At 36.5% G+C, this 26,094-nt stretch overlaps 2 protein-coding genes across 9 annotated transcripts in view; one reads left to right on the top strand and one right to left on the bottom strand.

The window, feature by feature from the left end:
• The window catches only part of METTL4 (methyltransferase 4, N6-adenosine), a 57,712-nt gene extending 33,676 nt beyond the window's left edge, over nucleotides 1–24,036 (bottom strand). For 2 of the 5 annotated variants that reach the window (XR_013381231.1, XM_077900187.1), the window contains exons 1-5: nucleotides 23,807–24,033; nucleotides 21,578–22,406; nucleotides 19,633–19,695; nucleotides 8,905–9,274; nucleotides 6,711–6,780 (exon numbers count right to left, since the gene is read on the bottom strand). Coding sequence is in view for 4 of the 5 variants with exons in the window: in XM_077900187.1 (XP_077756313.1) it covers nucleotides 6,711–6,780; nucleotides 8,905–9,274; nucleotides 19,633–19,695; nucleotides 21,578–21,970 (896 nt within the window). In the remaining variant the exon portion in view is untranslated. The other 3 variants (XM_077900189.1, XM_077900190.1, XM_077900188.1) reach the window with 3 other exon arrangements.
• The window catches only part of NDC80 (NDC80 kinetochore complex component), a 49,006-nt gene continuing 46,820 nt past the window's right edge, over nucleotides 23,909–26,094 (top strand). For 3 of the 4 annotated variants that reach the window (XM_077900184.1, XM_077900185.1, XM_077900183.1), the window contains exons 1-2: nucleotides 23,909–24,064; nucleotides 25,409–25,518. In XM_077900184.1, coding sequence (XP_077756310.1) covers nucleotides 25,418–25,518 — 101 coding nt within the window. In that variant the 5' untranslated portion in view covers nucleotides 23,909–24,064; nucleotides 25,409–25,417. The remainder of the gene's footprint in view (nucleotides 24,065–25,408; nucleotides 25,519–26,094) is intronic. The other variant, XM_077900186.1, reaches the window with a different exon arrangement.

The following is a 26,094-nucleotide window of genomic DNA, read 5'->3' as shown; positions in this document are numbered from 1 at the left end:
AAAAGAAAAATAGGTTAAGCTGACTTCAAGAAAATATAAAACGTTGTGCTTTGAGAACACTAGCAAGAAAGTGAAAAAGCAACAAGAGAAAGAAAATATTTACCAACTACCTAAGGTAAGGGGGCCTAGTATCCAGAGTATATAAAAAACTCTTAGAAATCAACAAAAAGATAAATAATTTTAAAATGTGCAAAGGATATGAACAGTCAATTCACCAAAGAATATATACAGATGACCAAAAAGGACATGAAAAGATGCTTAATATCATTAGTCATTAGAGAAATGCAAATCAAAAAACACAAGATATCACTTCATATTCATCAGGATGGCTATAATTTAAAACAAATGAACACAAAACAGAAAATAAGTATTACTGAAAATGTGGAGAAACTGGAACCCTCATACATTTCCAGTGGGAATGTAAAATGTAAAATGACACATCCACTGTGAAAAACACTTTGGTAGTTCCTCAAGAGTTAAAGGCAGAGTTACCACGTGGTGCAGCAACTCTACTCTTGGGTATACACCCAAAATAAATGAAAACATATTATTGTCTGGAATTAGGCAATTACAAAGTCTGAAGGAAGAGGCTTTAACACTGCCTGCCCTCTCTTCTACAACCAACTAGAAGTTTGGGCAGTTTCCAAAACCACTCTGAGGTTCAATAATTTGTCAGAAAGACTCACAGAACTGTACTGAAAGGTATTACAATCATGATTACAGTTTATTATAAGAGATGACTTATTACAATTTATCACATAAAGGTTATTACAGTTTATTACAGATTAGACTAATGCCAACCAAAGGAAGAAACTCAGAGCAGAGTCTGGGGGCTTATAAATACAGAGCCTCCAATGGTCCTTTCCCATGGAATCAGAACACATTACCATCCTGGATAAATGTGTGATAATACACAGAGTATTGCTAACCAGGGAAGCTCACCCCAGCTTCAGTGAACAGAGTTTTAATTGGACATCCATTACATAAGAAAAATGGAGTGACTAACTGCCCAGGTGTTTGATGACATGGTTGGCATTTCTGGTGTGGCAGTCCCCACCCTAAGATTATTTATACAGCCAGTCTCTCAACCCCACCCCCCCACCCCCACTAACCCAAGCACACTAAAAAATAATCCTATCAGGTATAGATTCCCTCCCAGAAGCTGAAGGCAAAGGTCAAACTCTGGACAAGGCCAAATTCTTTACCACACCTGTTCACAGAAAAGCTTGTACAGAGGCGCCTGGATGGCACAGTTGGTTAAGTGTAGGACTCTTGGTTTCAGTTCAGGTCTGATCTCAGGGTTGTGAGTTCAAGCCCATGTCAGGCTCTGTACTCAGTGTGCTGTCTGCGAGAGATGCTCTCTCCCTTTCCTTTTGCCTTTCCTGCTCATGCATCATGCTCTCTCTCTCTCTCTCTCTCTAAAATAAATAGTCTTAAAAAAAGAAAAAAGAAAGAAAAGCTTGTACACAAATGTTTATAGCAGCATTTTAGCCAAAAGCTGGAAACCATGTAAACACACCAACTGATAAGCGGATAAATAAAATGTGGCATATATCCATTCAACAGAATATTATACAGTCATTACAAGGAATAAAGTACAGCCCGCCCTTAGGCCAGCCCGCCCTTAGGCCTGCCCCAGTGGACTGGGGCCTGGGAGCCTGCAGAGCTAAGGGGCCCACTGGGGAAGGCCAGGGGTTCCGATCTCCGGCCCTCGCCCGGGTTCCTCATGTAAATAAAGCCTTTTGTGTGGCTCCCATCCCTGAGAATAAAGGAGCCCTGGCTTGGCCCTGAGAGGCACAAAAAAAAAAAAAAAACAAGGAATAAAGTACTGATATATGCTAAAACATGGAGGAACGAACCATGAAAACAAATATCAAATGAAGTAAGCCAGACACAAAGGCCACATGTTATAAGATTCCAGTTATATGTAATGTCCCAAAAGGTAGGTTCTTAGAAACAAAAAGGAGATTAATGGTTGCCAGAGTATGGGCAAAGAGGAGAACTGGGAAGAACAGGGATTCTTTTGGGGGTGACAGAAATATTCCAGAATTAGATAAGGTAATAACTGCACAACATTAAAGTGGCTAAAATGGTTAATTTTATCTAGTTTTCAAAAACCTAGGAAGCGTGGGTGGCACAGTCGGTTAAGCACTGGACTTTTGGTATCTGCTCAGGTCATGATCTCAGGGTTGTAAGATCAAGGCCCAAATGAGGCTCCACGCTCAGAGTGGAGTCTGCTTGGGATTCTTTCTCCCTCCCCCTCTTCCCCTCCATCTGTGCTCACTTGCTCACATAAATAAATGAATCTTTAAAAAAAAAAAAACAAAACTATATTAGCACCCTTCTCTCAAAGAACATATAATCTAATAATAAAAGAGAAAAAGGATCACTCACAATTTTAACTAAAATACAGAACAGATTGAAAGCATTAAAATTTGCTAAAAGGGTCCAAGATGTGGCACAGAAAGACTCTGAACTCACCTCCTCCCACATAATAAATCTATTCCTATATAGGGCAATTCTTCCAAAAGAAGACAGGACTGACTGCACAGCTTGTATATAACAAATGATAAAGGGGCCAATAGGGAAAAGTAGGAAAGATATGGATACAAGAACCCCACTGTTGACTAAGTGGCCTACAGTAGAGAAGGATATTGATGAGGAGCCAATGCAGACTCACCTGCCCTCAAACATAGCAGTTTAAAGGGCAAATAGACTATAAATCAAGGAAAAACATTTACTAACATTAGAGCCTCCAACAAATAGGTATAGAACCAACAGAATTTTCACTGGGGTAAGAGGCACCAGCAAGTGCCATTTTTACATTCTGCATCTACCTTCTAGTCTAAACAGCAGCAGGGTTCAAGTACTTCACCAATCTGATAGGCACACTCCAGACCTGTGGCCCACTCCAGCTCCAGCCCTCAAAGGTGGGCCAAGTGCTATGCAGTATGCCCCAAATCCCAACCACATCAGCCTAGCTCCAGCCATCCTGCCAAGGCAGCCCCAAAACAGCACCCTCCAGGATGCAATTGACCTGTGCCCACAGCACAGCACATGCTGTGCCTATGGATATATCCTGCCTATGCCCACTTCCACTCCAGCAATTCCACAGAGATGGCCACAGAATAACATGCCCCAGGACCTCCAAGCCATGCCCACTGCAGCTCCAGCCAGCCTGCCAAAGTTAGCAGGCAGTCCTAAGAGGGAAGTTCATAACACTACAAACCTACCTAAAGAAACAAACAAACAAACAAAACCCAAACAAACAATCTAACCTAAACTAGAAAAAGATCAGTCCAAAGTTAGTAGAAAGAAGGAAATAATAAAGATCAGAGTGGAGATAATTGAAATAGAAAATAAAAAAAAGGGAACCCTGGGTGGCGCAGCGGTTTAGCGCCTGCCTTTGGCCCAGGGCGAAATCCTGGAGACCCGGGATCGAATCCCACATAGGGCTCCTGGTACATGGAGCTTGCTTCTCCCTCTGCCTGTGTCTCTGCCTCTCTCTCTTTCTGTGTGTGACTATCATAAATAAAAATTTTTTTAAAAAATTTTAAAAAAAGAAAAGAAAAAGATCAATAAAACTAAAACCTTATTCTTTTAAAACTTAAAATTGAAAAACCCCAGCCAGACTCATCAAGAAAAAAAAGGGCTCAAATGAATAATAGCAAAAATGAAAGAGAAGTTACAACTGAAGCCACAGAAATTCATAAGAGACTATGTATCACAAGACTACTAAAAAAATTATATGAAAACAAAACAGGAAACCTAGAAGAAATGGAATAATTCCTAGAAACACACAAACTTCCAAGACTGAATCACAAAGAAATAGAAAATCTGACCCATTACAAGTAATGAAATTGAATCAGTAATTTAAAAACTCCCAGAAAACAAAAGTCCAGGATCAGATTACTTCATTTATTATTCTACCAAACATTTAAAAAACAGTAACTATCCTTCTCAACTTATTCCAAAAAATTAAAGAGAAAGAAATGCTTCCAAACTCATTTTACAAGGCCAGCAGAACACTGATACCAGAATCAGACAAAGATACCACTAAAAAAAGACAGGCCAATATCCCCAATAAACATAGAGGCAAAAATTCTCTTCAAATATCAGCAAACCAAAATCAACAATACTTGATAGGATCATAAACCATGATCCAGTGAAATTTACCAACATAATATGCCACATCAACAAGAGTAAAGATAAAAATATGATCATCTAAATAGATGCAAAAAAACACTGAATATATATAACATCCATTTATGATTTTAAAAAACCTAATGGAGAGGGTACTAAGAACATATTAGGTATAATAAAGGCCAGATATGATAAACCCCAGCTAACATAATACTCAACGGTAAAAAGCTGAAAACTTTTCCTCTAAGATCAGAAATAAGACAAGGATACCCATTCTCACCACTTATTCAACGTATTGGAAATCCCAACCACATCAATTAGGCAAGAAAAAAACCAAAGGTATTCAAATTGAAAAAGTAGTAAAAGTGTCACTACTTGCAGATGACATAATATCATACATAGAAAACCATAAGGCTCCACCAAAAAGATACTAGAATTCAGTAAAGTTACAGGATACAAAATGAACATATAGAAATCTGTCGCATTTCTATACACTAATAACAAGCTATCAGAAAGAAAAATCAAGAAAACAATCCCATTTATAATTGCATCAAAAAGAACAAAATACCTAGAAAAAATTTAACCAAAGAGGTGAAAAATCTGTACTCTGAAAGTGTTAAGATGAAAAAAACTGAACATTAATAAATGGAAATATATACTGTGCTCATGGACTGGAAGAATTAATATTGTCAGAATGTCTACACAACACAAAGCAATCTACAGACTTAATGCAATCCACATCAAAGTACCAAAGGCATTTTTAACAGAACTAGAACAAAGAATCCTAAAATGTGTATGGAACTGCAAAATACCCTAAACAGACAAAGTGATTTTAAGAAAAACAAAGCTGGAGGTTATCATGCTCCCCGATTTCAAAATAGATTAAAAAGCTATACTAATCAAAACAGTATGGTACTAGTACAACAAAACACACATACATCAATGGAACAGAAAAAAGAACCCAAAATAAACCCACACATATACAATTCAACATTTGGCAATTGCTTTAATAATAAAGACTTGGGCAAGACTCAATCAATAGATGCTGTTATTAGTTTTCTACTGTTGCTTTCGGAAATGTCACTTTCACAAAACACCAGAAAAGACTCAGTAACTTCCAAATTAAAGGATACTAAAGAGGGACATGCGGGTGGCAGAACAGGTTAAGCCTCCAACTCTTGGTTTCAGCCTCAGGTTATGATCTCAGGATCATGAGATAGAGCCCTACATCGGGCTCTGCACTCAGCAAGCAATCAGCTTGAGAGTCTGAAGATATTCACTAGAATGGGAGAGAAATACTTAAAAGGTTTTAAAAAGCTATTAAAAGGAAATGTCCTCTCAGTAATTAATTGAACTGATTACTCTAAGAGATGACATAAAAAATGACATAAAACAAATTTAAGATGGGTTAGACAAATTCATTCACAGCAGCTACTGAAGAAAACTATACAAGCATACCTCAGAAATATTCCAAATTCAGTTCCAGATGACCACAACAAAGCTAGTGTCACTTTAATAAAGTGAGTCAAAATAATTCTTGGTTTTCCCAGTGCATATAACAGTTATGTTTACACCATACTGTTAACAGTAAACTAAGTATGCAATAGCATTATATCTAAGAAAACAACACGCATACTTCATTACCAAAAAATGCTAACCATCATCTGAGCTTTCAGGGAGTTATCATCTCTGTTCACAGATCACCAAAACAAATGTAATGAAATATTGCAAAATGTGAAACAAAGTGAACAAATATTGTCAGAAAAATGGTGCCAACAGATGTGCTCGATGTAGGGTTGCCACAAACTTTATATTTTAAAAGACAATATCTGCAAAGCACAATAAAGCGAAGCACAACAAAACAAAGTATGCCCATATTTTGGCAAATATTTCTTATAAATATCCCTGAACTGGTTCAGTCAGTAACCTCAGTCATTAATAAGTATATTACTTTTGACATTCTTGTACCTATACATAGTTCTAGTGCAAGAGAATTATCTAATTAGGGGAATTAAAAATTGAAGAGAAAATATTTTAGTAGTTCAGACAACCTACATCTCAAAGTAATATTTTTAGCAAATGTAACCAGAATCTACAATGGACAATAGCTTTGAGAAAGCATGAGGTGGGGGTGCCTGGTTGGCTTAATCAGTTAAGCATCTGCCTTTGATTCAGGTCATGATCTCAGGACACCACATCAGGCTCCCAGCTTAGCAGGAAGTCTGCTTCTCCCTCTCTCTTTGCCTCTTCCCCTTGCTTGTGCTGTTTTGTCTCTCTTTCTCAAATAAATGAATAAAATCTTTAAAAAAAAAAAAGAAAAGGAAAGAAAAAGAAGAAAAAGAAGAAGAAAAAAAGAAAAGAAAAAGAAAAAGAAAAAGAAAGAAAAAGAAAAAGCATGGGATGCCTGGGTGGCCAAGTCAGTTAAGCATCCGACTTAGATCTCAGCTCAGGTCTTGATCTCAGGGTCCTGAGTTCAGGCCCCATGTTGGAGTCCATGCTGGACATGAAGCCTACTTTAAAAAAAAGGGGGGGGGGGCATATCTAATAGACAATTAATTTACACTTACCTATTACTTCTTTTAACTGATTTGTTCTGCCATGGTGGATCTATCACAATTACATCATATGTTTTCCTACCTGAAAACAAGCAAACAACTTCAGAAAATATCTTCTGTAGGTGATTACTTTAAAAACTAAAGTGGATTTACAACAGACACGAATATAATGGAATGCAACAAAAGGACTTACAAAATTTATTCAAATAATTTAATCTAAAAATATTAAGATTTCCTTTATAATTTAGTACCCCTAGGATTTTAACATCAGTTCACCTATTGCTATTTTTGCAAAGACCACCTGAAAATAACTACAGTTCACTTAGCTGGATAGCAATCATTTGTAAATGCCCTTTATGTCTTGATAGCCATATTAATATGGTCTTTTTAAGCCTAAGTGAGGTGTTATTTTTGGTGAGGGAGGGGGTTCATTTCTTTAGCTTTTTTTAAAGTTCATTTTGAAATAATTTTGTTAAAACTGATACGAAGACCATAATATAACCTCCTCAGTTGTCTACACATCTTTTTTCCTGGCCCAGGATCCAAACCAGGATCCCACACTGCATCTGGTTGCCATGTCTCCTCAACCTCTTCCAAACTGGGAAAGTTCCTCAGTCTTTCCTTGTCATGTATGATCTCGACAGTTTGAAGGCTATTGGCCAGTTATTTAATAGAAAGTCTCTTAATTTGGATTTGGTATTTCCTTGTAATTAAATTTATATTATTAATGTTTGGCAAGAATACTACCAAAGTAATCAAAAACACGTGTCAAAATGTCTCGTTATTGTGATACTACCTTTAATCATTTGGTTAAAGTGTTGTCTACCAGGTTTCTCTAGTTTTCACTTTGTAATTAATAAATATCTTGTTAGATACTCTAAAACTGTGCAAATATCCTGTGTCTCATCTTTTCAACTACTGTTTTGAGATCTAATCACTATAATGTTTGCCAAATGGAAACTTGCTAGTTCCATCATTCCACTCACACTCATTGCCTGGAAAGGAAGAGCTGTATCTTCTGCTTTTATAAACATAGGTATATTTTGGTAAATGTACAATTTCACAAGTAATCAAAACAGTGCAAATTGCAATGAGAATGTAATGGTTTTTAAACTATTATGGTGACAAAAATCAAAAAGAGCAGAAAACGTTCAAACATAATTTTCCCTTTATTATCCTGTCACTTACCCTGAAGAATTTATGACACCGTGACATGAATAATTACTCAAGTATAACATGCATTGACAGCAATTAAAAGATTTTCCTTAATGAACTATGTCATTTAATAACTTAGAATTTTTATATTAAATATACAAATAGCAATAGCATATTAAATTGATCAGTACAGTTCTTTCCTACTGCATCTCTTAGAAATACCTATTAAATACATATAAATCACTGAGATAAACAATTGATGCAGATTAATCCATGTATTCCTTAAAATGACCTTCAGAAATAGATTATTATGATAACCATTTATAAACTAGGAAACTGAACTTCAGTTTTGTGAAGTGAAAGACTAACATTAGCTTTAGAATCTAAATTCATATCCAGGTGTGTATGATGATGGACTTCAACCTTTACATTTTGTTAACATTATATAGGAAAATATTTCAAGAAATTTTAGACAATAAACTTGAACACTAGCTTAAAATGTAACCTAAAAGGCAAGGGTGTTAATATTCGTATCTGAAGTGAATCTACTTTGCCATAAGGAAAAGTTAAATAAAACTGTTTGGCCAGGGATACCTGGGTGGCTCAGCAGTTGAGCATCTGTCTTTGGCCCAGGGCGTGATCCCAGGATACAAGATAGAGTCCCACATCGGGTTCCCTCCCATGGAGCCTGCTTCTCCCTCTGCCTGTGTCTCTGCTTCTCTGTGTGTCTCTCATGAATGAATAAATAAATATTTTTCAAAAAATTGTTTAGCCAAACCCAATCGTATCCTGAATTCCTAAGTACAGAGCAGCAAATATATTTATTTCTATGGGAACTAATTATTTTTTGACCCTTTGTTCTTAAGTACCCTTTTAAAAAAATTTTAAATGTTTTTAAATCAAAAGTCAGCATTTTAAAAGAAAAAGTCACACAGAGAAAATTGTTTATGCTACCCTCATAATGTTGATCCACATCCAGCATTCAGACTAGATCTTGACTTTTGAGGCCACAAAAAAATTACATTTTTCTAATAACATAATAATTACTTACAGTTTAGAAGTGGATGCATACAAGAAATGTCAGACAAAAGAAAACTGCTTTTGGGTGGCACCAGGTATTTCTGCCCCATTAAAGTAATCATTTTTGTAAAGCTAGAGTTGTTTTCAACAACCCGTGAAAATAAATCCTGTTCTGTAACAGATATATCTTCTTCCATCAATTGTAATGCCTGAAGTTCCGTTTCGTTCAAAGAAGGCAAATGCTTCGCCATTGCACATAATTCTGACAAATTGCAGGTATCAAGTGGTAAGGTAACAGGCTCACTACACTTGTCCCATTTTTCAGAAAGTGGATGAAGAAAGCCACTTTTGAAACCTTCTTGGATTAACTCTGAAGAGCCATCCAAAATCAGTCCCCTGATCTGTAAGAAAAATTTGTTAAAATACATTAAAAGGTCATTTATATTAAAACACTTTCTCTAAAAAATGAAATTCCTACTATGCCTTGAATATGTGAACTTATGGATTGAAATCAATATTATAAAGCTTATACTAAAATAATTTTATAATAAAATATAATGGTAAGAATATATGAGTATACCTTTTAAATGCTGTTTCTTAAATGTGGAATAAAACAAACCTCATAAATTCATTTAAAATTAAATAAACGGGGCAGCCTGGGTAGCTCAGCAGTTTAGCGCCTGCCTTTGGCCCAGGGTGTGATCCTGGAGTCCCGGGATCGAGTCCCGCGTCGGGCTCCCGGCATGGAGCCTGCTTCTCCCTCCTCCTGTGTCTCTGCCTCTCTCTCTCTCTCTCTCTCTCTATCATAAATAAATTTAAAAAAAAAATAGAATTCCTAATCTATAAAGCAAATTAGGTTGAAATCACATTTATTATTAAATTTTTCTAGTGATCTAATTTTAAAATCAACTTACCTTTGAATTTATAATATATTGCTTAAATTATAAAAAAAAAGTATTAAGTGAGCTATAAACAAAGTTTTGTAAAACTACAATTACAGTTAATTATAAAATTAAAACTTAAGTTCCACTTCAAGGCAAGATGTAGTAGCAGAGATCAGATTTAACTTTTCATCTGAAATTATATTTTTAAAAAGTATAAAATTATTTTTTAAAGGCTTTCAGACCTTGGATGGATGTCAACATCCATCAAGTGAACAACAGTGGTCCCAAAAAAGGAGAAACAAATAATTGCTCCCGCTTACAGCCTTGAGAAAGTTTCCAGGCAGCAGCACAGCAAAGGAGACCCATTCAGAGTCCAACAGTCTTTCTGAGTTGAGAAGATGCTGCTGCAAGTCTGGAAAGGTCAAAGCAGCTAGAGTTTGCAAGGCAGGGTATCAAAGAGGACAGAGCAACACAATTCTTAAAAGCTGCAGAAGAGTCCACTCAAGTCTACCCAAGTTCTGGGAAAGAAAAAGATGTGAAATGATCAGAGGAACAATCCACAAGGCTCCCAACCAGCCAGAATGGAAAATCTCCTAATTTACAAGGCATCAAGTGGACTACTTAAAAGGGTATTGCCTCATGAGTGGGGGAAAAAATAGCTCTAAAGATTGCTCTAGTCCTAACTAAAAAACCTTAAAACAAGCTACAAAACTTTAAAAGAAAGTCACAAAAGCATCAACCAGTTTCAAAGTAACTTTGTCAAAGAACAAAGTTCAAGAATATGCATAGGAATATGAAAATATCTAGTACCCAAAAAGCTAAAATTGAAAGGACTTACAAAAAATAAAATTATCAGGTATGTAGAGAAGATACAACACATTACGGAAGAATAATCATTCAATAGAAGCATGCAAGAATAACACGGATGATACAAATAGTAGAAAAGGTTGGACAGATTTACTTGTAGCCCATTTAAGTGATTAGGAACAAAAGTAGAAAAGGATAATATGGTATTTATCATAACCATATTCATACATTCAAAAATGTAAACCAAAATCTGAGTATGTTAAGAGACACAAAAATTACTAAAAAAATAAATAATAGTTGAACTTCTGGAGAAAAAAGTACATACCACAGAATAATTGTGGATTGAGTTCCAGACCACCAGAATAAAGCCAAGTTATTGCAATAAAGGCAACCATTTGAAGCAACGGCTGCAAATGACTCATCTGCATTTTATAAATCAGATTATATACTCTCTTCTATAATCATTACATTTCTGTCCCTTTGGTGTAGTCTTTCTCAAAATACGGTATTTGGACTACTTCTAAATCACCTGATTGGAATTATCTGAAGGTCGTTAAAAATTAAAATTCCTGGTACCATATGGGAGACTTTGGTGATTTAGTTCCAGGCCACAATAAGGTGACTATTGCAATAAAGTGAGCTGAATGAATTTTTTGGTTTCCTAATGCATATAAAAGTTATATTTACACTATTCCATTAAGGATTCAATAGTATTACATCTCTAAAAACAATGTATATACCTTAATTTTAAAATATTTTATTGCTAAAAAATACAGACTATTAATCTTTCAGCAAGTCATATTCTTACTGCCAGAGGAGGGTCTGGTCTCTGTGTTGATAGCTCTTGACTCATTAGGTGGTGGTTGCTGAAGGTTGAGGTAGCCAAGGCAATTTCTTAAAATAAGACAACAACAAAGTTTTCCACATCAATTGACTTTTCCTTTCATAAATGATTTCGCTGTAGCGTGAACACTATTTGATAGCATTTTACTCACAGAACTTCTTTCCAAACTGGAGTCAATCCTCTCAAACCCTGTTGCTGCTTTACCAACCAAGCTTATGGAATATTCTAAGTCCTCTGTTACCATTTCAGCAATATTCACAGCATCTTCACCAGCAGTAGATTCCACCTGAAGGAACCATTTCTTTGTTCATCTATCAGAAACAACCTCTCATCTTGTTAAAGCTTTATCATGAGATTGCAGCAATTTGGTCACATCTTTAGGCTCTACCTCTAATTCTAGCTCTCGTGCTATTCCCACCACATCTGCAGTGACTTCCTCCACTGAAGTCTAGAGCCCCTCAAGGCCACTCATTAGAGCTGGAATCAACTTCTTCCACGTTCCTGGTAATGTTGATATTTTGACCTCTCCCGTGAATCACAAATATTCTTTTTTTTTTTTAATCACAAATATTCTTAATGGCACCTAGAATAGTGACTCTTTTTCAGAAAAGTGACTCTTTTTCCATTGACTTTGTGCCCAGATCCATCAGAGGAATCACTGCCTGTGGAAGCTATAGCCCTATGAAATGTATTTCAATAATAAGATTGAGTTGAAAAAAAAAAAAAAAGATTGAGTTGAAATTACTCCTTGATCCATGAGCTACCAAGTGGATTTCATATTTGCAGGCATGAAAACAACATACATCTAATTGTGTATCTCCATTAGAGCTCTTGGGTCAACAGGTGCATTATTAATAAGTACTACTTTGAAAGGAATCTTTTTTTCTGAGCAGGTCTTTTTTTTTTTAAGATTTTATTTATTTACTCATGAGAAACACAGAGGAAGAGAGGCAGAGACACACGCAGAGACACACGCAGAGGGAGAAGCAGGCTCCATGCAGGGAGCCTGACATGGGACTCGATCCCAGGTCTCCAGGATCACGCCCTGGGCTGATGGCGGCGCTAAACCGCTGAGCCACCTGGGCTGCCCAGTATACCTTAACAGTAGGTTTAAAAGATTCAGTAAGTGAGGCACCTGGGTGGCTCAGTCAGGTAAGCATCTGCCCTCAGCACAGGTCATGATCCCAGGATTCTGGGATCAAGTCCCACACTGGGCTCCCTGCTCAGCTCTGTCACACACTCTCTCCCAAAATCTTCTCCTGCTGAATGCACTTTCTCTGTCACTCTTTCTCAAAAATCTTAAAAAAAAAAAAAATTCAGTAAGCCATATAAACAGATATGCTGTCATGCAGGTTTTGTAGCTCCACTTATAGAGCAAACACATAGCAAATATACCATAATTCTTTTTTTTTAAGATTTGAAAGGAGAGAGCATGTGTGCCCATGAGCAGGGAGAGAGGCAGAGAGGGAGAAAATCCTCAAGCCAACTTCCCACTAAGTGCAGAGCCTGACACAGGGCTTGACCCCAGCACCCCAAGACAAAATCAAGTGTCAGAAGCTTAACCAACTCAACCACTCAGGTGCCCCAATTTAGCATAATTCTTCAGGGCCCTGGAATTTTCAGAATGGTAAATGAGCATTGACTTCAACTTAAAGTTACCAGCTTCATTAGCCCTTAATGAGTCAACCTGTTCTTTGAAACTGAAGTCAGGCATTCTCTTATCTGTGAAAGGCTTAGCTGGCATCTTCTTCCAATAGAAGGCTATTACATCTACATTGGAAATCTGTGGTTTAGTGTAGCCTTCAATAATGATCTTAGTTACATCATCTGGATAACTTGCTGCTTCACCTCGCACTTTGCAGGTGAAGACACCTTCTTAAACCTCATGAACCAACCTCTGCTCGCTTCAAACTTTTCTTCAACAAATTCCTCACACCTCTTCTCAACCTTCATAGATTTGAAGAGAGTTAGGTCCTTGCTCTGGATTAGGCTTTGACTTAAGGGAATATTGCGTGTGTATGGTTTGATCTTCTATCCAAACCATTAAAACTTTCTCCATCTCAGCAAGAAGGCTGATTTCACTTTCTTATCATTCATATATTCACTGGGTTAAGACTTTAAACTTTCTTCAAGAACTTTTGCTTTGCATTCACAATTTGGCTAACAGTTTGGTGAAAGAGGCCTAATTTTCAGCATATCTCAGGTTTTGACAGGCCTTCTTCACTGAACTTAATTATTTCCAGCTTTTGATTTAAAGCATGAGACATCTTGGAGTGCCTGGGTGGTTCAGTCGGTTAAGCATCTGACTCTTGATTTTAGCTCAGATCATGATCTCAGGGTCATGAGATTGAGCCCTGTGTCGGACTCTACACTGGGCATAGAGCCTGCCCTCCCCTGCCACCCCGCACTCTGTCTAAAAAAAAAAAAAAAAAATTAAGTATGAAACCAGCAACTCTTCCTTTCACTTGAACACTTGGAAGGCAAATTGCAGGGTTATTAATTAACCTAATTTCAAGACTGTTGTGTATCAGGCAACAGGGACCTAAGAAGAGGGAGAGAGACGGGAACAGCTGGTTGGTGGAGATGTAAGATCACACAACACTTATTAAGTTTGCCATCTTATATTTGTGGTGCCCCCAAACAATTACCTAAGATCACTCATCACAGATCCCCATAACAAATGTTATAATGAAAAAATTTAAAATACTCCAAGAATTATCTAAATGTGACAGTCACAAAATGAGCAAATGCTGTTGGGAAAAATGGCACTGACTGACTTGTTTGATGCAGGGTTGCCACAAAACCCATTTTTTAAAACGTATGATATCTGCAAAGTGCAATAAAGCAAAGTACAATAAAACAAGGTATGCTTGTTCAATGCAAAAATGAAATATAGACTAGGTTGTATTAAAAGCAGGTATTGATGAAAAGATTAGTGCACTTGAAAACAACACAATAAAAATGTTCAATATGAAAAAGAGAAAATATCTGAGGAAGTAATGACCAAAAATTTCCAAATTTGCTGAAGACTATTAATTCACAGATTCAATCTTAACAAAGGAGGGGTGGAAAACTGCAGTAAGAAACATCATAATCAAACTGCTAAAAATCAATGATAAAGAAAAAATGTTCAAAGCAGCCGAAATTTTCTACTTTCAACCAAGATGGAGTCTCAGGAACAACGGCTTTCAAGACAGGACATCAGGAAATAAAACAATGAAAGTAATCATAGGTAAGCCCTATGACTGCCCCAGCTAACGGCCTGGGAAGTTTCCAGGCCACAAGAAAGACGACTCTGGACAAAAGCTAGGAGAAATCCAGAGCTGAGTAGACAAGGCAGAAAATATAGGGAGGTCAAGACAAGAAGCCACAGGATAGAGTACCAGAGAGGAAAGAGCCACAGAGAGAGAGAGAACTATGAAGATCTATAGACAGTAGCACTAGAGAAATTCCCCTAAGTACTAATATGCTTAGGTGTATAAGGGAATTATCCAAGGCCAGAAAAAGAACCACCCAAAAGATAGAAGAAACAGTGTCAGGAGTTCACACAGGGCCAAGATTGGTGCCTGTTTCCAATATTCAGATGGAGAAACTTTATGATTCACCAGGCTAACAGGAGACAATTCAACATGTGTCTCTGTGTGAGGAGAAGTACTGACAGCTGGTCATCTGGAACATATACTACAAACACAAGGATGGTTACACATGAAGAAAAAATCAAAGAGAAATACTAGTAGAAAAATCAGCTATTCAATCTCTACAGATGCTTAAAAAAACATTTCATAAAATTCAATAACCATGTTTGATAATAACAATAAATAACAGATAGAGGGGCACTTGGGTGGCTCAGTCGGTTAAGTGTCTCCCCTTAACTCAGGTCATAGTCCCAGAGTCCTGAGATTGAGCCCCACGTCAGGGGCTCCCGCTGAGCAGGGAGCCTGCTTCTGCTTCTCTCTCTTCCTCTCCCTCTGGCCTTCCTCCAACTGTGCTCTCTTTCTCACACTCTCTCACTCTTTCAATCAATAAAATCTTTTCTCTCTCTCTCAAATAAATATATAAAATCTTTAAAAACTATACTGTATTATATTTTCCAGCCTATACAATTACAAACAAGAAATAAATTAAAAATACAATAAATGGAAAGCTGTAAGTAAAAGTATTACTGTTTTCAGAAGTTATAAGTATGACCTGGAAAACCCATGAAATTAAGAGAAAAAAAATACAGCAACTTAGTAAATTGGCAAGACTTTTATAAAGAAAATCTTATATAATGTTAACAGAAACTGAAGTAAATGGAAAGATATATTCGTGTTACCAACATCTTAAAGAAGTCAGTAGGCCCTAATTTAATTTATAAATTTAACTTGATGCCATAAAAAGTCCAATTGCTTATTTTTCTAACTAGAATTAAATTGATCCTAAAATTCATATGGGAAAATAAACAAAACAGAATAACTCTGTAAAAGAGCAGTAAGGATGGGGGGAGAGGTGAGCATACCAAATATTAAAACATACTCATGTTATATAACCTGAAAAGAAACTGGAAAATAGACAAATTAAATAAGTATAATGTCCAGAAATAAACACATGTGTACGTGCAATTACACTTCATATCTAAATGAATCAAAGATATAAATGTGAAATGAAATCATAAGTATTCTAGGGGATCCCTGGGTGGCGCAGCGGTTTGGCACCTGCCTTTGGCCCAGGGCGCAATCCTGGAGACCCGGGATCGAATCCCAAATCGGGCTCCCAGTGCATGGAGCCTGCTTCTCTCTCTGCCTCTCTCTCTTTCTCTCTCTGTCACTATCATAAATAAATAAAAAATTAAAAAAAAAAAAAAAGAAATCATAAGTATTCTAGAAGAAAACATGGGAAAATTCTTTATTTTTTTCCTCCGTGGGAAAATTCTTTTAAAGCTTTGAAGAAGAAATTCCATTTTAATTAGGACTAAAATATCTAGAACTTCTAAAAGAAAAAAAAAAAGAATAAATTAAATAAAAATATAACTGTGTATGTGCTAAAAGACAATCAAAATTAAAATGACAAACTGGTAAAAATATATTTGTAATGTATATCAAAAAGAACTACTTTCCCTAACATATAAAGAGCACCTAGTAATTAAGGACACAATTTTTTTAATATGCAAAAGAAACAAATAGTTCACATTAAAAAAAATACAAATGGTTTTTAAATATATGTAAAAGTACTTAACTACACTCCTAATAAGAGAATGCAAACTAAAATCATACTGAAATATAATTTTTTACCTATCAGATTGGCAAAGATCAAAAACAACACATCACATACACTGTGATGGTAAGGATGTGGGAAAATAGGAAAAATTACACATTTTTAGGGATGCCTCAGTGGCTCAGAGGTTGGGCGACTTGCCTTTGGCTCACATCGTGATCCCGGGATTCGAGATTGAGTCCCACATTGGGCTCCTTCAAGGAGCCTGCTTCTTCCTCTGCCTATGTCTGTGTCTCTCATGAATAAATAAATAAATCTTTTTAAAAAATTACACATTTCTGGTTTGCTAATAAGATGATAAAACCTCTCCAGTAGCAATCTGACAATATCTATCAAAAGGTTAAAACCTCTGAAACTAGCAACTTAATTGCTTGAAATGCATTCTGTAGATACACACACATATATAGAAAGCAGCATGTGTATAATATACCTAAATGTCAATAAAGACTAATAAAAGTTGAACAACAATGAAACATAAAACAATTTGTAAAGTATGTTTTTACCTGAAGGGAAAAAAACAAGGGGCAAAATTGTATCAAGTATGCTACCATCTAAATAAAAAAGGAGCAGGGGAATATATGTCCATACTGTCTTTCATATATGAACACTACCACTGGACAAATACACTGGGAGGAGGAAGCAGTGACTGAGGGATGGGGATTAGAGAAAGACTTTACTATATACTCTGTACATTCAATTCACCAAATGAATGCATTATCTATCTAAAAATAAAGTTAATATTAAATAAATTAAATAAAATACAAATCTGATCCTGTCATCTGCTTTCAACAGCTTCCCAACACCTTTAAGTCTAAATGTCTTAAGGTAGACTTGGAAATCCTCACATAATGTGACTTATTTCCCCAGTTTCATCTCTAACCATTCTCTCCACATTCCACAGTCCAGCCATCCTGAGTCTTTTTCAGTTCCTTAAACAAGCTTTTTCCATTTTGCTTCTAAATGCTACAAAATGCTATTCTTCTCAAAGCCCTCTCTTCATCATCACCTTCATATGACTAATGCCTACTGCAAAGACTCAACTTATACGAAATCAGTGCCTCCATTAAGCTTTCCTTGACACCGTATCCTCAACTCTAAGTTGGATGCCCACTCTATTTACCCTCACAGTATACTAAAATTGTCCTATGATACTGCTTTTTATGATATATAGTTTAATTGTCTGTGTCTCTCAAGAAAGTAAATGCTGCAACAGAGGCACTATATCTCAACTTCTACTGAAGTCCCAGAGCTAACACTGTCTGGTTGCTGGCATTTAATGAATATTTGTAAGTAAAGTGAATTAATGTACTTAATAAGTGAGTGAATAAGTGTATAAATGAATTAGATAGGAAGAAAAGGAGGGGCACAGATAGATTCAGTAATAATAAGACAAGTTCTACTATAGTCTTTTCCTTAATATATGTTCCTTACGATTATCTACATATCTTGTCTATTAACAGTCCTCATACCAACATCAAACATTCCATAAATTCAAGAAATTCTATTCTCTAATTTCATTTAACATCTTAAAATTGTTCAGCTTTCTCATATCAGATCCTTGATTTTTGCAAAGTTCTGCAGTTTAATCTTGCAAGTGACATTTCTAGGCAATAGAAATATTTCCAAAATTAACAAACTAAAGCAGACTTTTGTTATTGAAAGACTTAGCATTTGTGTATTCAGGTATCTTCAATATGTGTAAAATCCAACATATTAATGAAAACCACAATGAGATACCACTCCACACCTATTAGGATGGCTTTTATTTTTAAAAAGGCAAACAGAAAATTTTAAGTATTAGAGTGTGCAGAGACTGGTCCCCTTGTGCATTGCTGGTAGGAATGTAAAATGGTGCAACTGCTATGGAAAACAACTTGGCAGTTCCTTAAAAAGTTCAATACAAACATGATCCAGCAATTCACATCTGGTTATATTCTGGAAAGAACTGAAAGCAGAACTAAAATAGATACTTATATACCAAATATTCATAGCAGCATTATTCACAAGAGCCAAAAGGTAGAAAGAACCCAAATGTCCATAAACAAATAAATGGATAAACAAAATGAAGGTGCAGTCATACAATGAAATACTACTCAGTCATAAAAAAGGAATAAAATTCTGATACAGGAATGAAACTTGAAGACATTATGCTAAATGAAATAAATCAGACACAAAACAATAAATATATGATTCCATTTATATACCTATAATAGGCAAACTCAAAATATAGAAGGTAGAATAGAGGTCTGGGAGCTGTGAAAATAGGAAAATGCAGTTATTTAAACAGTGTAGATTCTATTTGGGATGATGAGATTCTATCTGGAGATGGATGCATGGTGATTATGGCACAATATTGTGAATATACTTAATGTCACTGAATTATACACCTAAAAATGGAAAACTGGCAAATTTTGTTATGTATATTTTCCAACAAAAAGAGAGAAAAAAATCTTACATCCTACCATCAAATTAACTCAACATATTCAAGACCGTATTTACTATCATCCCTCCTAAGACAAATTCCAACCCCAATCTTCCCATTTTGATCAAAAAGTTTCCTTAGAGAGTTAAAGCTTAAAATACTTGGGTACCCTCTGCTTCTTCTCATTTAACTACTAGTTCCTCTTTATCACCACATTTTAAAAATACATCCCTCACCTTGTTCATGTTTTCTACTGCAATTATTTTAAGTTGTTTTACCTATGGATGACAGACTTTAAAACTTAACAAATTTCTAAACCTAACCAATATAGTACAAGTTTACTAATGTTAAATAGTAAAACTAATAGAATATAAAATTTTAATAAAAACTGGTTTGAATTATTACTATAAAAATAATAAATCAATCCATTATTAAATTCTAACTCAGATCAAAATAACTGCTTAATTTTTAAGAACATCCTTATTTATATGGTTCATTTATACTACACATTAATCTTCCAAGGTCATCAATGAACATTTTACACCTTACCTTTGTATGGTATTCCATTGCATCCAATTCACCTTGATTGAAAACAACACATCTTTTACGCTTCTAAAGAGTAAATTACAGGGAGAAAATTATGTTACCGTCTAGCACAATATTGATATTTTGAAATGTATTAGTATCTCTTTTTTATCATATTTTCCATAGTATCTCAGTCTTTAAGAGGTTAATTGACTGCTAAGGTCGAAATCAGTGAAAAGTGTATGGACAAAGGAAATAAGCTTTCCCAAATAAAAAACTACTATTTATTATCATCATCATCATCATTATTATTACTACTACTACTGCTACTACTACTACTACAGGCTTACTGAGTAATATAAAGTCACCTAAGCTATTAATAAGAACTAGTAACAATGATAAAATGTAGCAGGGACATCCATAGAACACCAGAAAACTGTGACACTGTATAAAATTACCAGTATCATCTAACAGTTATATATGATATAATTCTCAACCTCTTCATTTTTGAGGAGAGGAACTATTCATATACTATCATTCAAAAAAAAAAAAAAATCCAGTGCATTTTCAATAGCTCTTTATGATTGATCTGAAAGCTAGGTGCAAATCAGGTATACTAACACGGTTCTGTATCTAACAACTTCATAGAAAAGAACATTTAAGACAGTGCAAAATAGAGCAGAGACTTCATAATTCTTATTGCTGAAACACTAATGTCTATATGGTTGCATACTCCTAGTAGGCTAACAATAAATGCTTGCTAGCTGAATAAATAAATGAACTGAAGAATAAGCTAGTTGTATAATTTGCTTTAGCATGTCAGAAATAAGGTGAGTTTTGTCAAGATGATTCATTACATATGCTCACCTATATTTTTCTATATTAAAATGACAAATTTAACCAACGTAACAGTGTAAACATTAAAAGATGCCCATACTTAGCAAACTGTAAATGCTTATTTGTCTGAACTAGTAGTAGTTATGATAATCTATATACTATTTTGCTGAAATCTCAAACTATATGTTTTCTTTCCTATGCCTGACAGTAAAGGCTCAATAAATATCTGCCAAGACAAAAAAAAGACGGAATAAAGAAATTACAAACATATTAAAAGTTCTACTTCAGGAAACTAGAACAATGTATTAAATTATCTCTATTACTTCCCTTATTCTAATTCTCAACATGCTTTCTTATTTAGTATCTTTCTTCATGGCTATCAATTATAAGATACTGCGTTTATCTTGTTTCATCCCTTCATGTACAACAGCACACAGAAAGATCTCAAACACGTATGGGTGAGTAATAAAAGTTATTCCTATCTCTATCAAAGAAAATCTTAATATAATGTATCCAAAACAGACTTTGTATAATCACCTCTGAACTCTTCAGAAACACACAAAGTATTAAAGCATAATTAATTTGATTTCGTATGGCATTCTTGAAACATCACCAAAAGACTGCACCGGTGCATATACAAATATGTATACTTTAAGAACACATACAATTTTCTATAGCAGCTTTCTACTTTTATTAATAAAACTTTATGAAATATCATCCCCTTCTTGCAAACTTCATTATGAGTTTATCCCCAAAGGACAGGTCTCTAAAAATCTCCCAAAATCCAAATACTGTTTTAGGATTTTGCAGACAAAGCAGCAGTTGTTGAACAAAAACAGCTGCAAAAACAATTAATACAAATGACTAAGCATAAAGGGCTTTTTGCTATTGTTGTTCAGTTTTAATTTACAGAGCGTTCACTTTTAAACAAACTTTGCTTACTTTTGAAATATGCAAATGTGGCCTAAGAATGATAGAACATTAGTAAAGAATTAAAAATTACACTGGATAGAACTAAAAACTTTCTACACTTTGCTGTTTTTAGACTTTATAAATTATATTTAAGATATTGGAATGATAAATTTCTTTTACATGTTCTGTAGAAAAATAAAAACATATTAAAGCTGTCTACCTTCCCAATAATAGAAAGGCAGTTTTCTTCTTTAACACCATCCACTGGATATTCCTTTTCATTCCTCTGTTGGCATTCATTGTGAACAGCTGAAATTATGTAAGGTTTGGTGACATTAAATAGCTCAGATCGAAAAACGTATTTCTGTATAGAGATTTCACATTTTCCTCTGTCATCATTATCTGGCTGAGTGGCAGAGTCAAAAGCATTAAATGTAGCAGAGGTTCCAAAAGAGGTCAAAGAATCCATTTGAAGAGAATCAAAGTGAACAGATGAAGTAGGCTCATTTTTACCGCAACAAGGCTCATGATGTTGAAGTTGATAGTTTATGTTGTTAATGAAAGAAAGATGATCTAGTAACCATCCTGGTGACAGCTGGTGCACCACAGACATTCTCTTCTTTTAAAATAGAAAAGCAAAAAGCAAAAACAAAAATCTCTGGAAATGAGGGTTTAGATGTAAAACCCAACTTTTCAGATTAACTTCTTAAACGTCCAACATATAATAAAAATATACTTCATATGCACAGGTAGATTTCATGTGCAAATATATAAACTTAACATATACACACAAAAGAATTTGACATTCATGATACGTTAAGGAAAAACATAATGTTTTAATATAAACTTTTAATTTCAGGGTTGATAATTCAAAATTTTCAGCCACTTGAGCAAAAGAGCATTAAAATATGATCTTGTTTCTGGAATCTCAGTTGAATCCTCCTATTTTCCTGAGCCCTCCACACAACCTCCTGTTTCATATTTGAATCTAGCCACTAGGTCCACATCCTCCAAGTCAGGAAGTCATTCAGTTCTTAAAGGTGAGTGTCCTGTCAAAGCAAAGAATACTACATTATCTATGTGAATTCACCCTTTTTAATGAGATAAACCTAGAGAAGCCACAGAATTTCAAGAAAAGTTGTTAGCAGATCAATCCTTGTTTTTTTCAAAGCACATTTACCATAATAAGTCAGCTCATTAATATGCCCAGTAACCACTGCTACCAATGGGACAGCAAAAACCATGAAATCGAAGACTGGTCTAGACAGAGCACAATGCAATTTTAACAGATTTCAGAAATACCAAACCCTAGCAAAATTGCAAGGTTATTGGTTCTGAGCAGTCCTCCTCCGGCAATTATGTTTTTCAAAACTTATTTTTTAACAAAAAAAAAAAAAAAAAGGTAAAGTTCTGGATATGGCCTATTAAATCTAGTGTAATGGAGAACTTAAGAGTGGGACAGAAAAAGATATACATTAAGTGGTTAATAGCACGATTAGTAATAGTCGCCTTTAGATCCAAACTTCTAGCTCCATGTAGTATTAGCAATATTACTAGTTATATTAGTTATTTAATCTGAGTCTCAAATCCATCTTTTTTTTTTTATGACATCTCGGAAGGCGGTTTAGAGAATTAAATGAGATACTCTACGTGAAGTGCTGTGCAGTGCCCAACACACAGCAACTTTTCAAACAAATGCTATTAGTGATGGTAATCGTGGTATTTGGTCCTCCCCCTCAGAGTCACCACCTGCAGCGAGGAGCTGATGTAATAGCTAATGAGAGCTAGAAATTTAGTCCAGAAGACTGAAACTGAAAACGCGACGTGCCCAAAATTACTATTCTAGTTAACCGCAAAACTGTTTCATGAATCAAGTACCAGGACCTTGGCTCAAAGCTTTTCATTCCCTCCAGGTATTGGGCAGTACTTGTCTTGAGTTCAAACTCAGGGAAGCAGGTTAGTCCTGTTTAGGCAAAGTAAACTACTGTGCTTAAGCTCTCCGGCCCCTACCTCTCCCCTTCACATCCAACCCCACCCCTACTCCCTCGGGTTCCTCGCGGCTGCACTCGCCGGCCACCGCGGGGGACCAGGACGCCCGAGCCGCAGCTACACCAGCTGGAACCTCGAAGGCGGCTCCGCCCACGCGCAGCAGTCCTCATCTCCTACCTCACCGCTTCCCTTGATAGAAAAACTGCACGACGCCTCTGCCTTGCCTCGTGAAAGCAGCACCCCTCTAACCAGCGGTCATGTGAGACTCCACTTTGACGGTAAAAGAAAGAAATTTCTCTTTTTTGCTACGAGACAAGGGCGCGGCCATGTTGCTGTACGGAAAAATCATTTCCAGGGCGATTTGGAGCGCTCTGTCCGCTAATCAGAGGCAGACAGCTCCCGCGGCCTCAGCGCTAACTTTCAAATCGGACTGGACTCCGGAGAGGACGCTTGCACTCACCAGAGTCGCCGCGGTGCTGAGTGAGGCAGCGGGACGCCAGTAGTACGCAGAATTCCTGCGACCGAGAGCGGCGTGTGAGGAGTTGCGCACGCGCCCGACGTACGTGATGACGTAGGCGCCAGCGGAGATTTCAAATTCGAACTGCGCCGGCGGGTGCGGGGAGGAGTTGGGTGTTTTGGCGGCTGTCGTCCTGCCTCGCAAATAGTTGCGCGGATTACGGATTCGGCCCTTGGATTGTATCACGAAACTGGAAGAAAGGTAATTAATGACTTTGGGCTAATTTTGTGCCGGCAGAACTGTTCTGAAGGGAGAAAGCGATGGCGCTAACAACTTAGATTCAGAGGCTCTGAGGGACAACGTTTTAGTGTCTACTCTTGTGAGGAGGGCTCCGGGCCGAGTCTGTGCGAGGCACCAGTTTCCCGGAGTTGAAGAAGTTCCTACTGACGGAGACTTGCAAGGGAGGAGAGGACCGAGGGGCACACTGGTGGAGAGCAGAGAATGGAGGGAGGAAAGGGGGAGAATTGCCGGGAGCTTGGGGGGAAGGACAGAATGAAAAACTGCCTGAGGTGTTGCCTTTGAGACAGCAGTGTAACATCCTAGTGGGCGTGTAGGGAAGTCTTAAGCCATATTTTCAGTGGAGATTTGGAGTGCACACAGGGGTGAGTGGAAGGGTTGAAAGGATAGCAGAAATGTATAAAGGAGTGAAAGAAATAGGTGGTCGAACCAAGGGTAGAGTGTAATCGGTTTTTATTTTATTTGTGTGTGTGTGTGTGTGTGTGTGTGTGTGTAATCGATTTTTAAAAAAACAAAGGAGGGCCCAAAGAAATGACAGGATAACTACAAATGTCCACTTCCCTGGAAACCAGGACAGGACCTGAGAAATCTGGGTGTATGGTGTCAAATACCACAGAGATGAGATAGGGTCAAAAGATCTGTCAAAGATGAGCTAGGGTCAAAAGCTGTTTCAGTAGATAGGAAGGAAATGAAATGTTAATTTTCTGGAAAATAAGCAGCAGCCTCCGGACCATTTTGTGGACCAGATAATTTGCCCTTGTTGGGAGGGAGATTGAAGTAAGAGCGGCGCCAATTGGATATAAATCGAAAGCAGCGGGTGGAGGACAGAGCGAGAGAGATGGACTCGGAAAAGAAGACAGAATAGCTGTATTCTCTAAGCCCAGAGTAAAGGAAACATCTTGAGGTAGTTCTCGTCCGGTAGCCTCTGACTTTCCCAATGAAAACGGGTAGTTAACAGCAGTAATGTGATCTGGGTTAGGACTCAGAGCTTTAACTACCATGGATATGTGAAGGCAGGCATTACACCTTATTTATCATTGTGTCATTTCAATTGCCTTGCACACTCGAGTGTACATGGTAGACAGTGAGTAAATATTCCCGCGTGTTGAATTATTTTTAAATGTAATTAATACACATTCCTTGCAAATGAGGACTTCACCTTATATGAACAAGAGGGTCCAAGAAAAAGTTACCTTGAAGAAATAATGGGACTTGGCTGCTTTCTGCTTGAGGATGAAGCTAAGAGTTGGTGCTTAATGTGGCATCTATATCTGAAAAGATTTTTTAACACTGAATTCACGAATACAGGTAGTAAGCATGAAGCGCAGTTCAGTTTCCACCGGTGGTGCTGGCCGCCTCTCCATGCAGGATTTAAGGTCTCAGGATTTCAATAAACAAGGCCTCCATACCCCTCAAACGTAAGTACCTCATGACTTACTGTTGTGGACAAAGAAATCTGTGAAGATGGTTAATACATGTATTATGAGTGATGTTCTGATGAATCTTGTTCCTTCACAGTATTACCTAATTTGGATCAATGAAGGCTGAAAATTGGCATGTTTTTAGGTGTGTTTTATCTCATATGATCCTTAAATCTCCAAAGCTGCATCGTTTGCCAGGCAACCTCTAAAAAGGGCTGTTAATTCCTTTTCAGCACTAATTTTCCTATTTTCTTCCTTTATTGTAGCCCTGCTGATTTGAGCAGGCTCATTGGTAAAACTTTCAATTTACTGAAGCACATGCAATTGCCAAAATTATCAGTTATTAGTTATTTGCTCAACGATAAGCTGCAGTTTTAAATAGCCTACAGAACTACTTCTACAAACTTTTCTCAGTATTCACTGGAAAATGGTATATAATTATACTATCATAAAATAGCATTTCTTTATAAGTTCGTTTCTTCTAATTAAGAAAAGGCTATTTTTAAGCCACTGAGGGCTCTATCAATCCTTATTCCAAGGTACAAGTTACTTGCTAACTGTACTTAAGTTACT

Source organism: Canis aureus, chromosome 6 (genome assembly GCF_053574225.1).
Source record: "Canis aureus isolate CA01 chromosome 6, VMU_Caureus_v.1.0, whole genome shotgun sequence".
NCBI lineage: Eukaryota > Metazoa > Chordata > Mammalia > Carnivora > Canidae > Canis > Canis aureus.
This window is presented reverse-complemented; position numbering and strand designations above follow the sequence as displayed.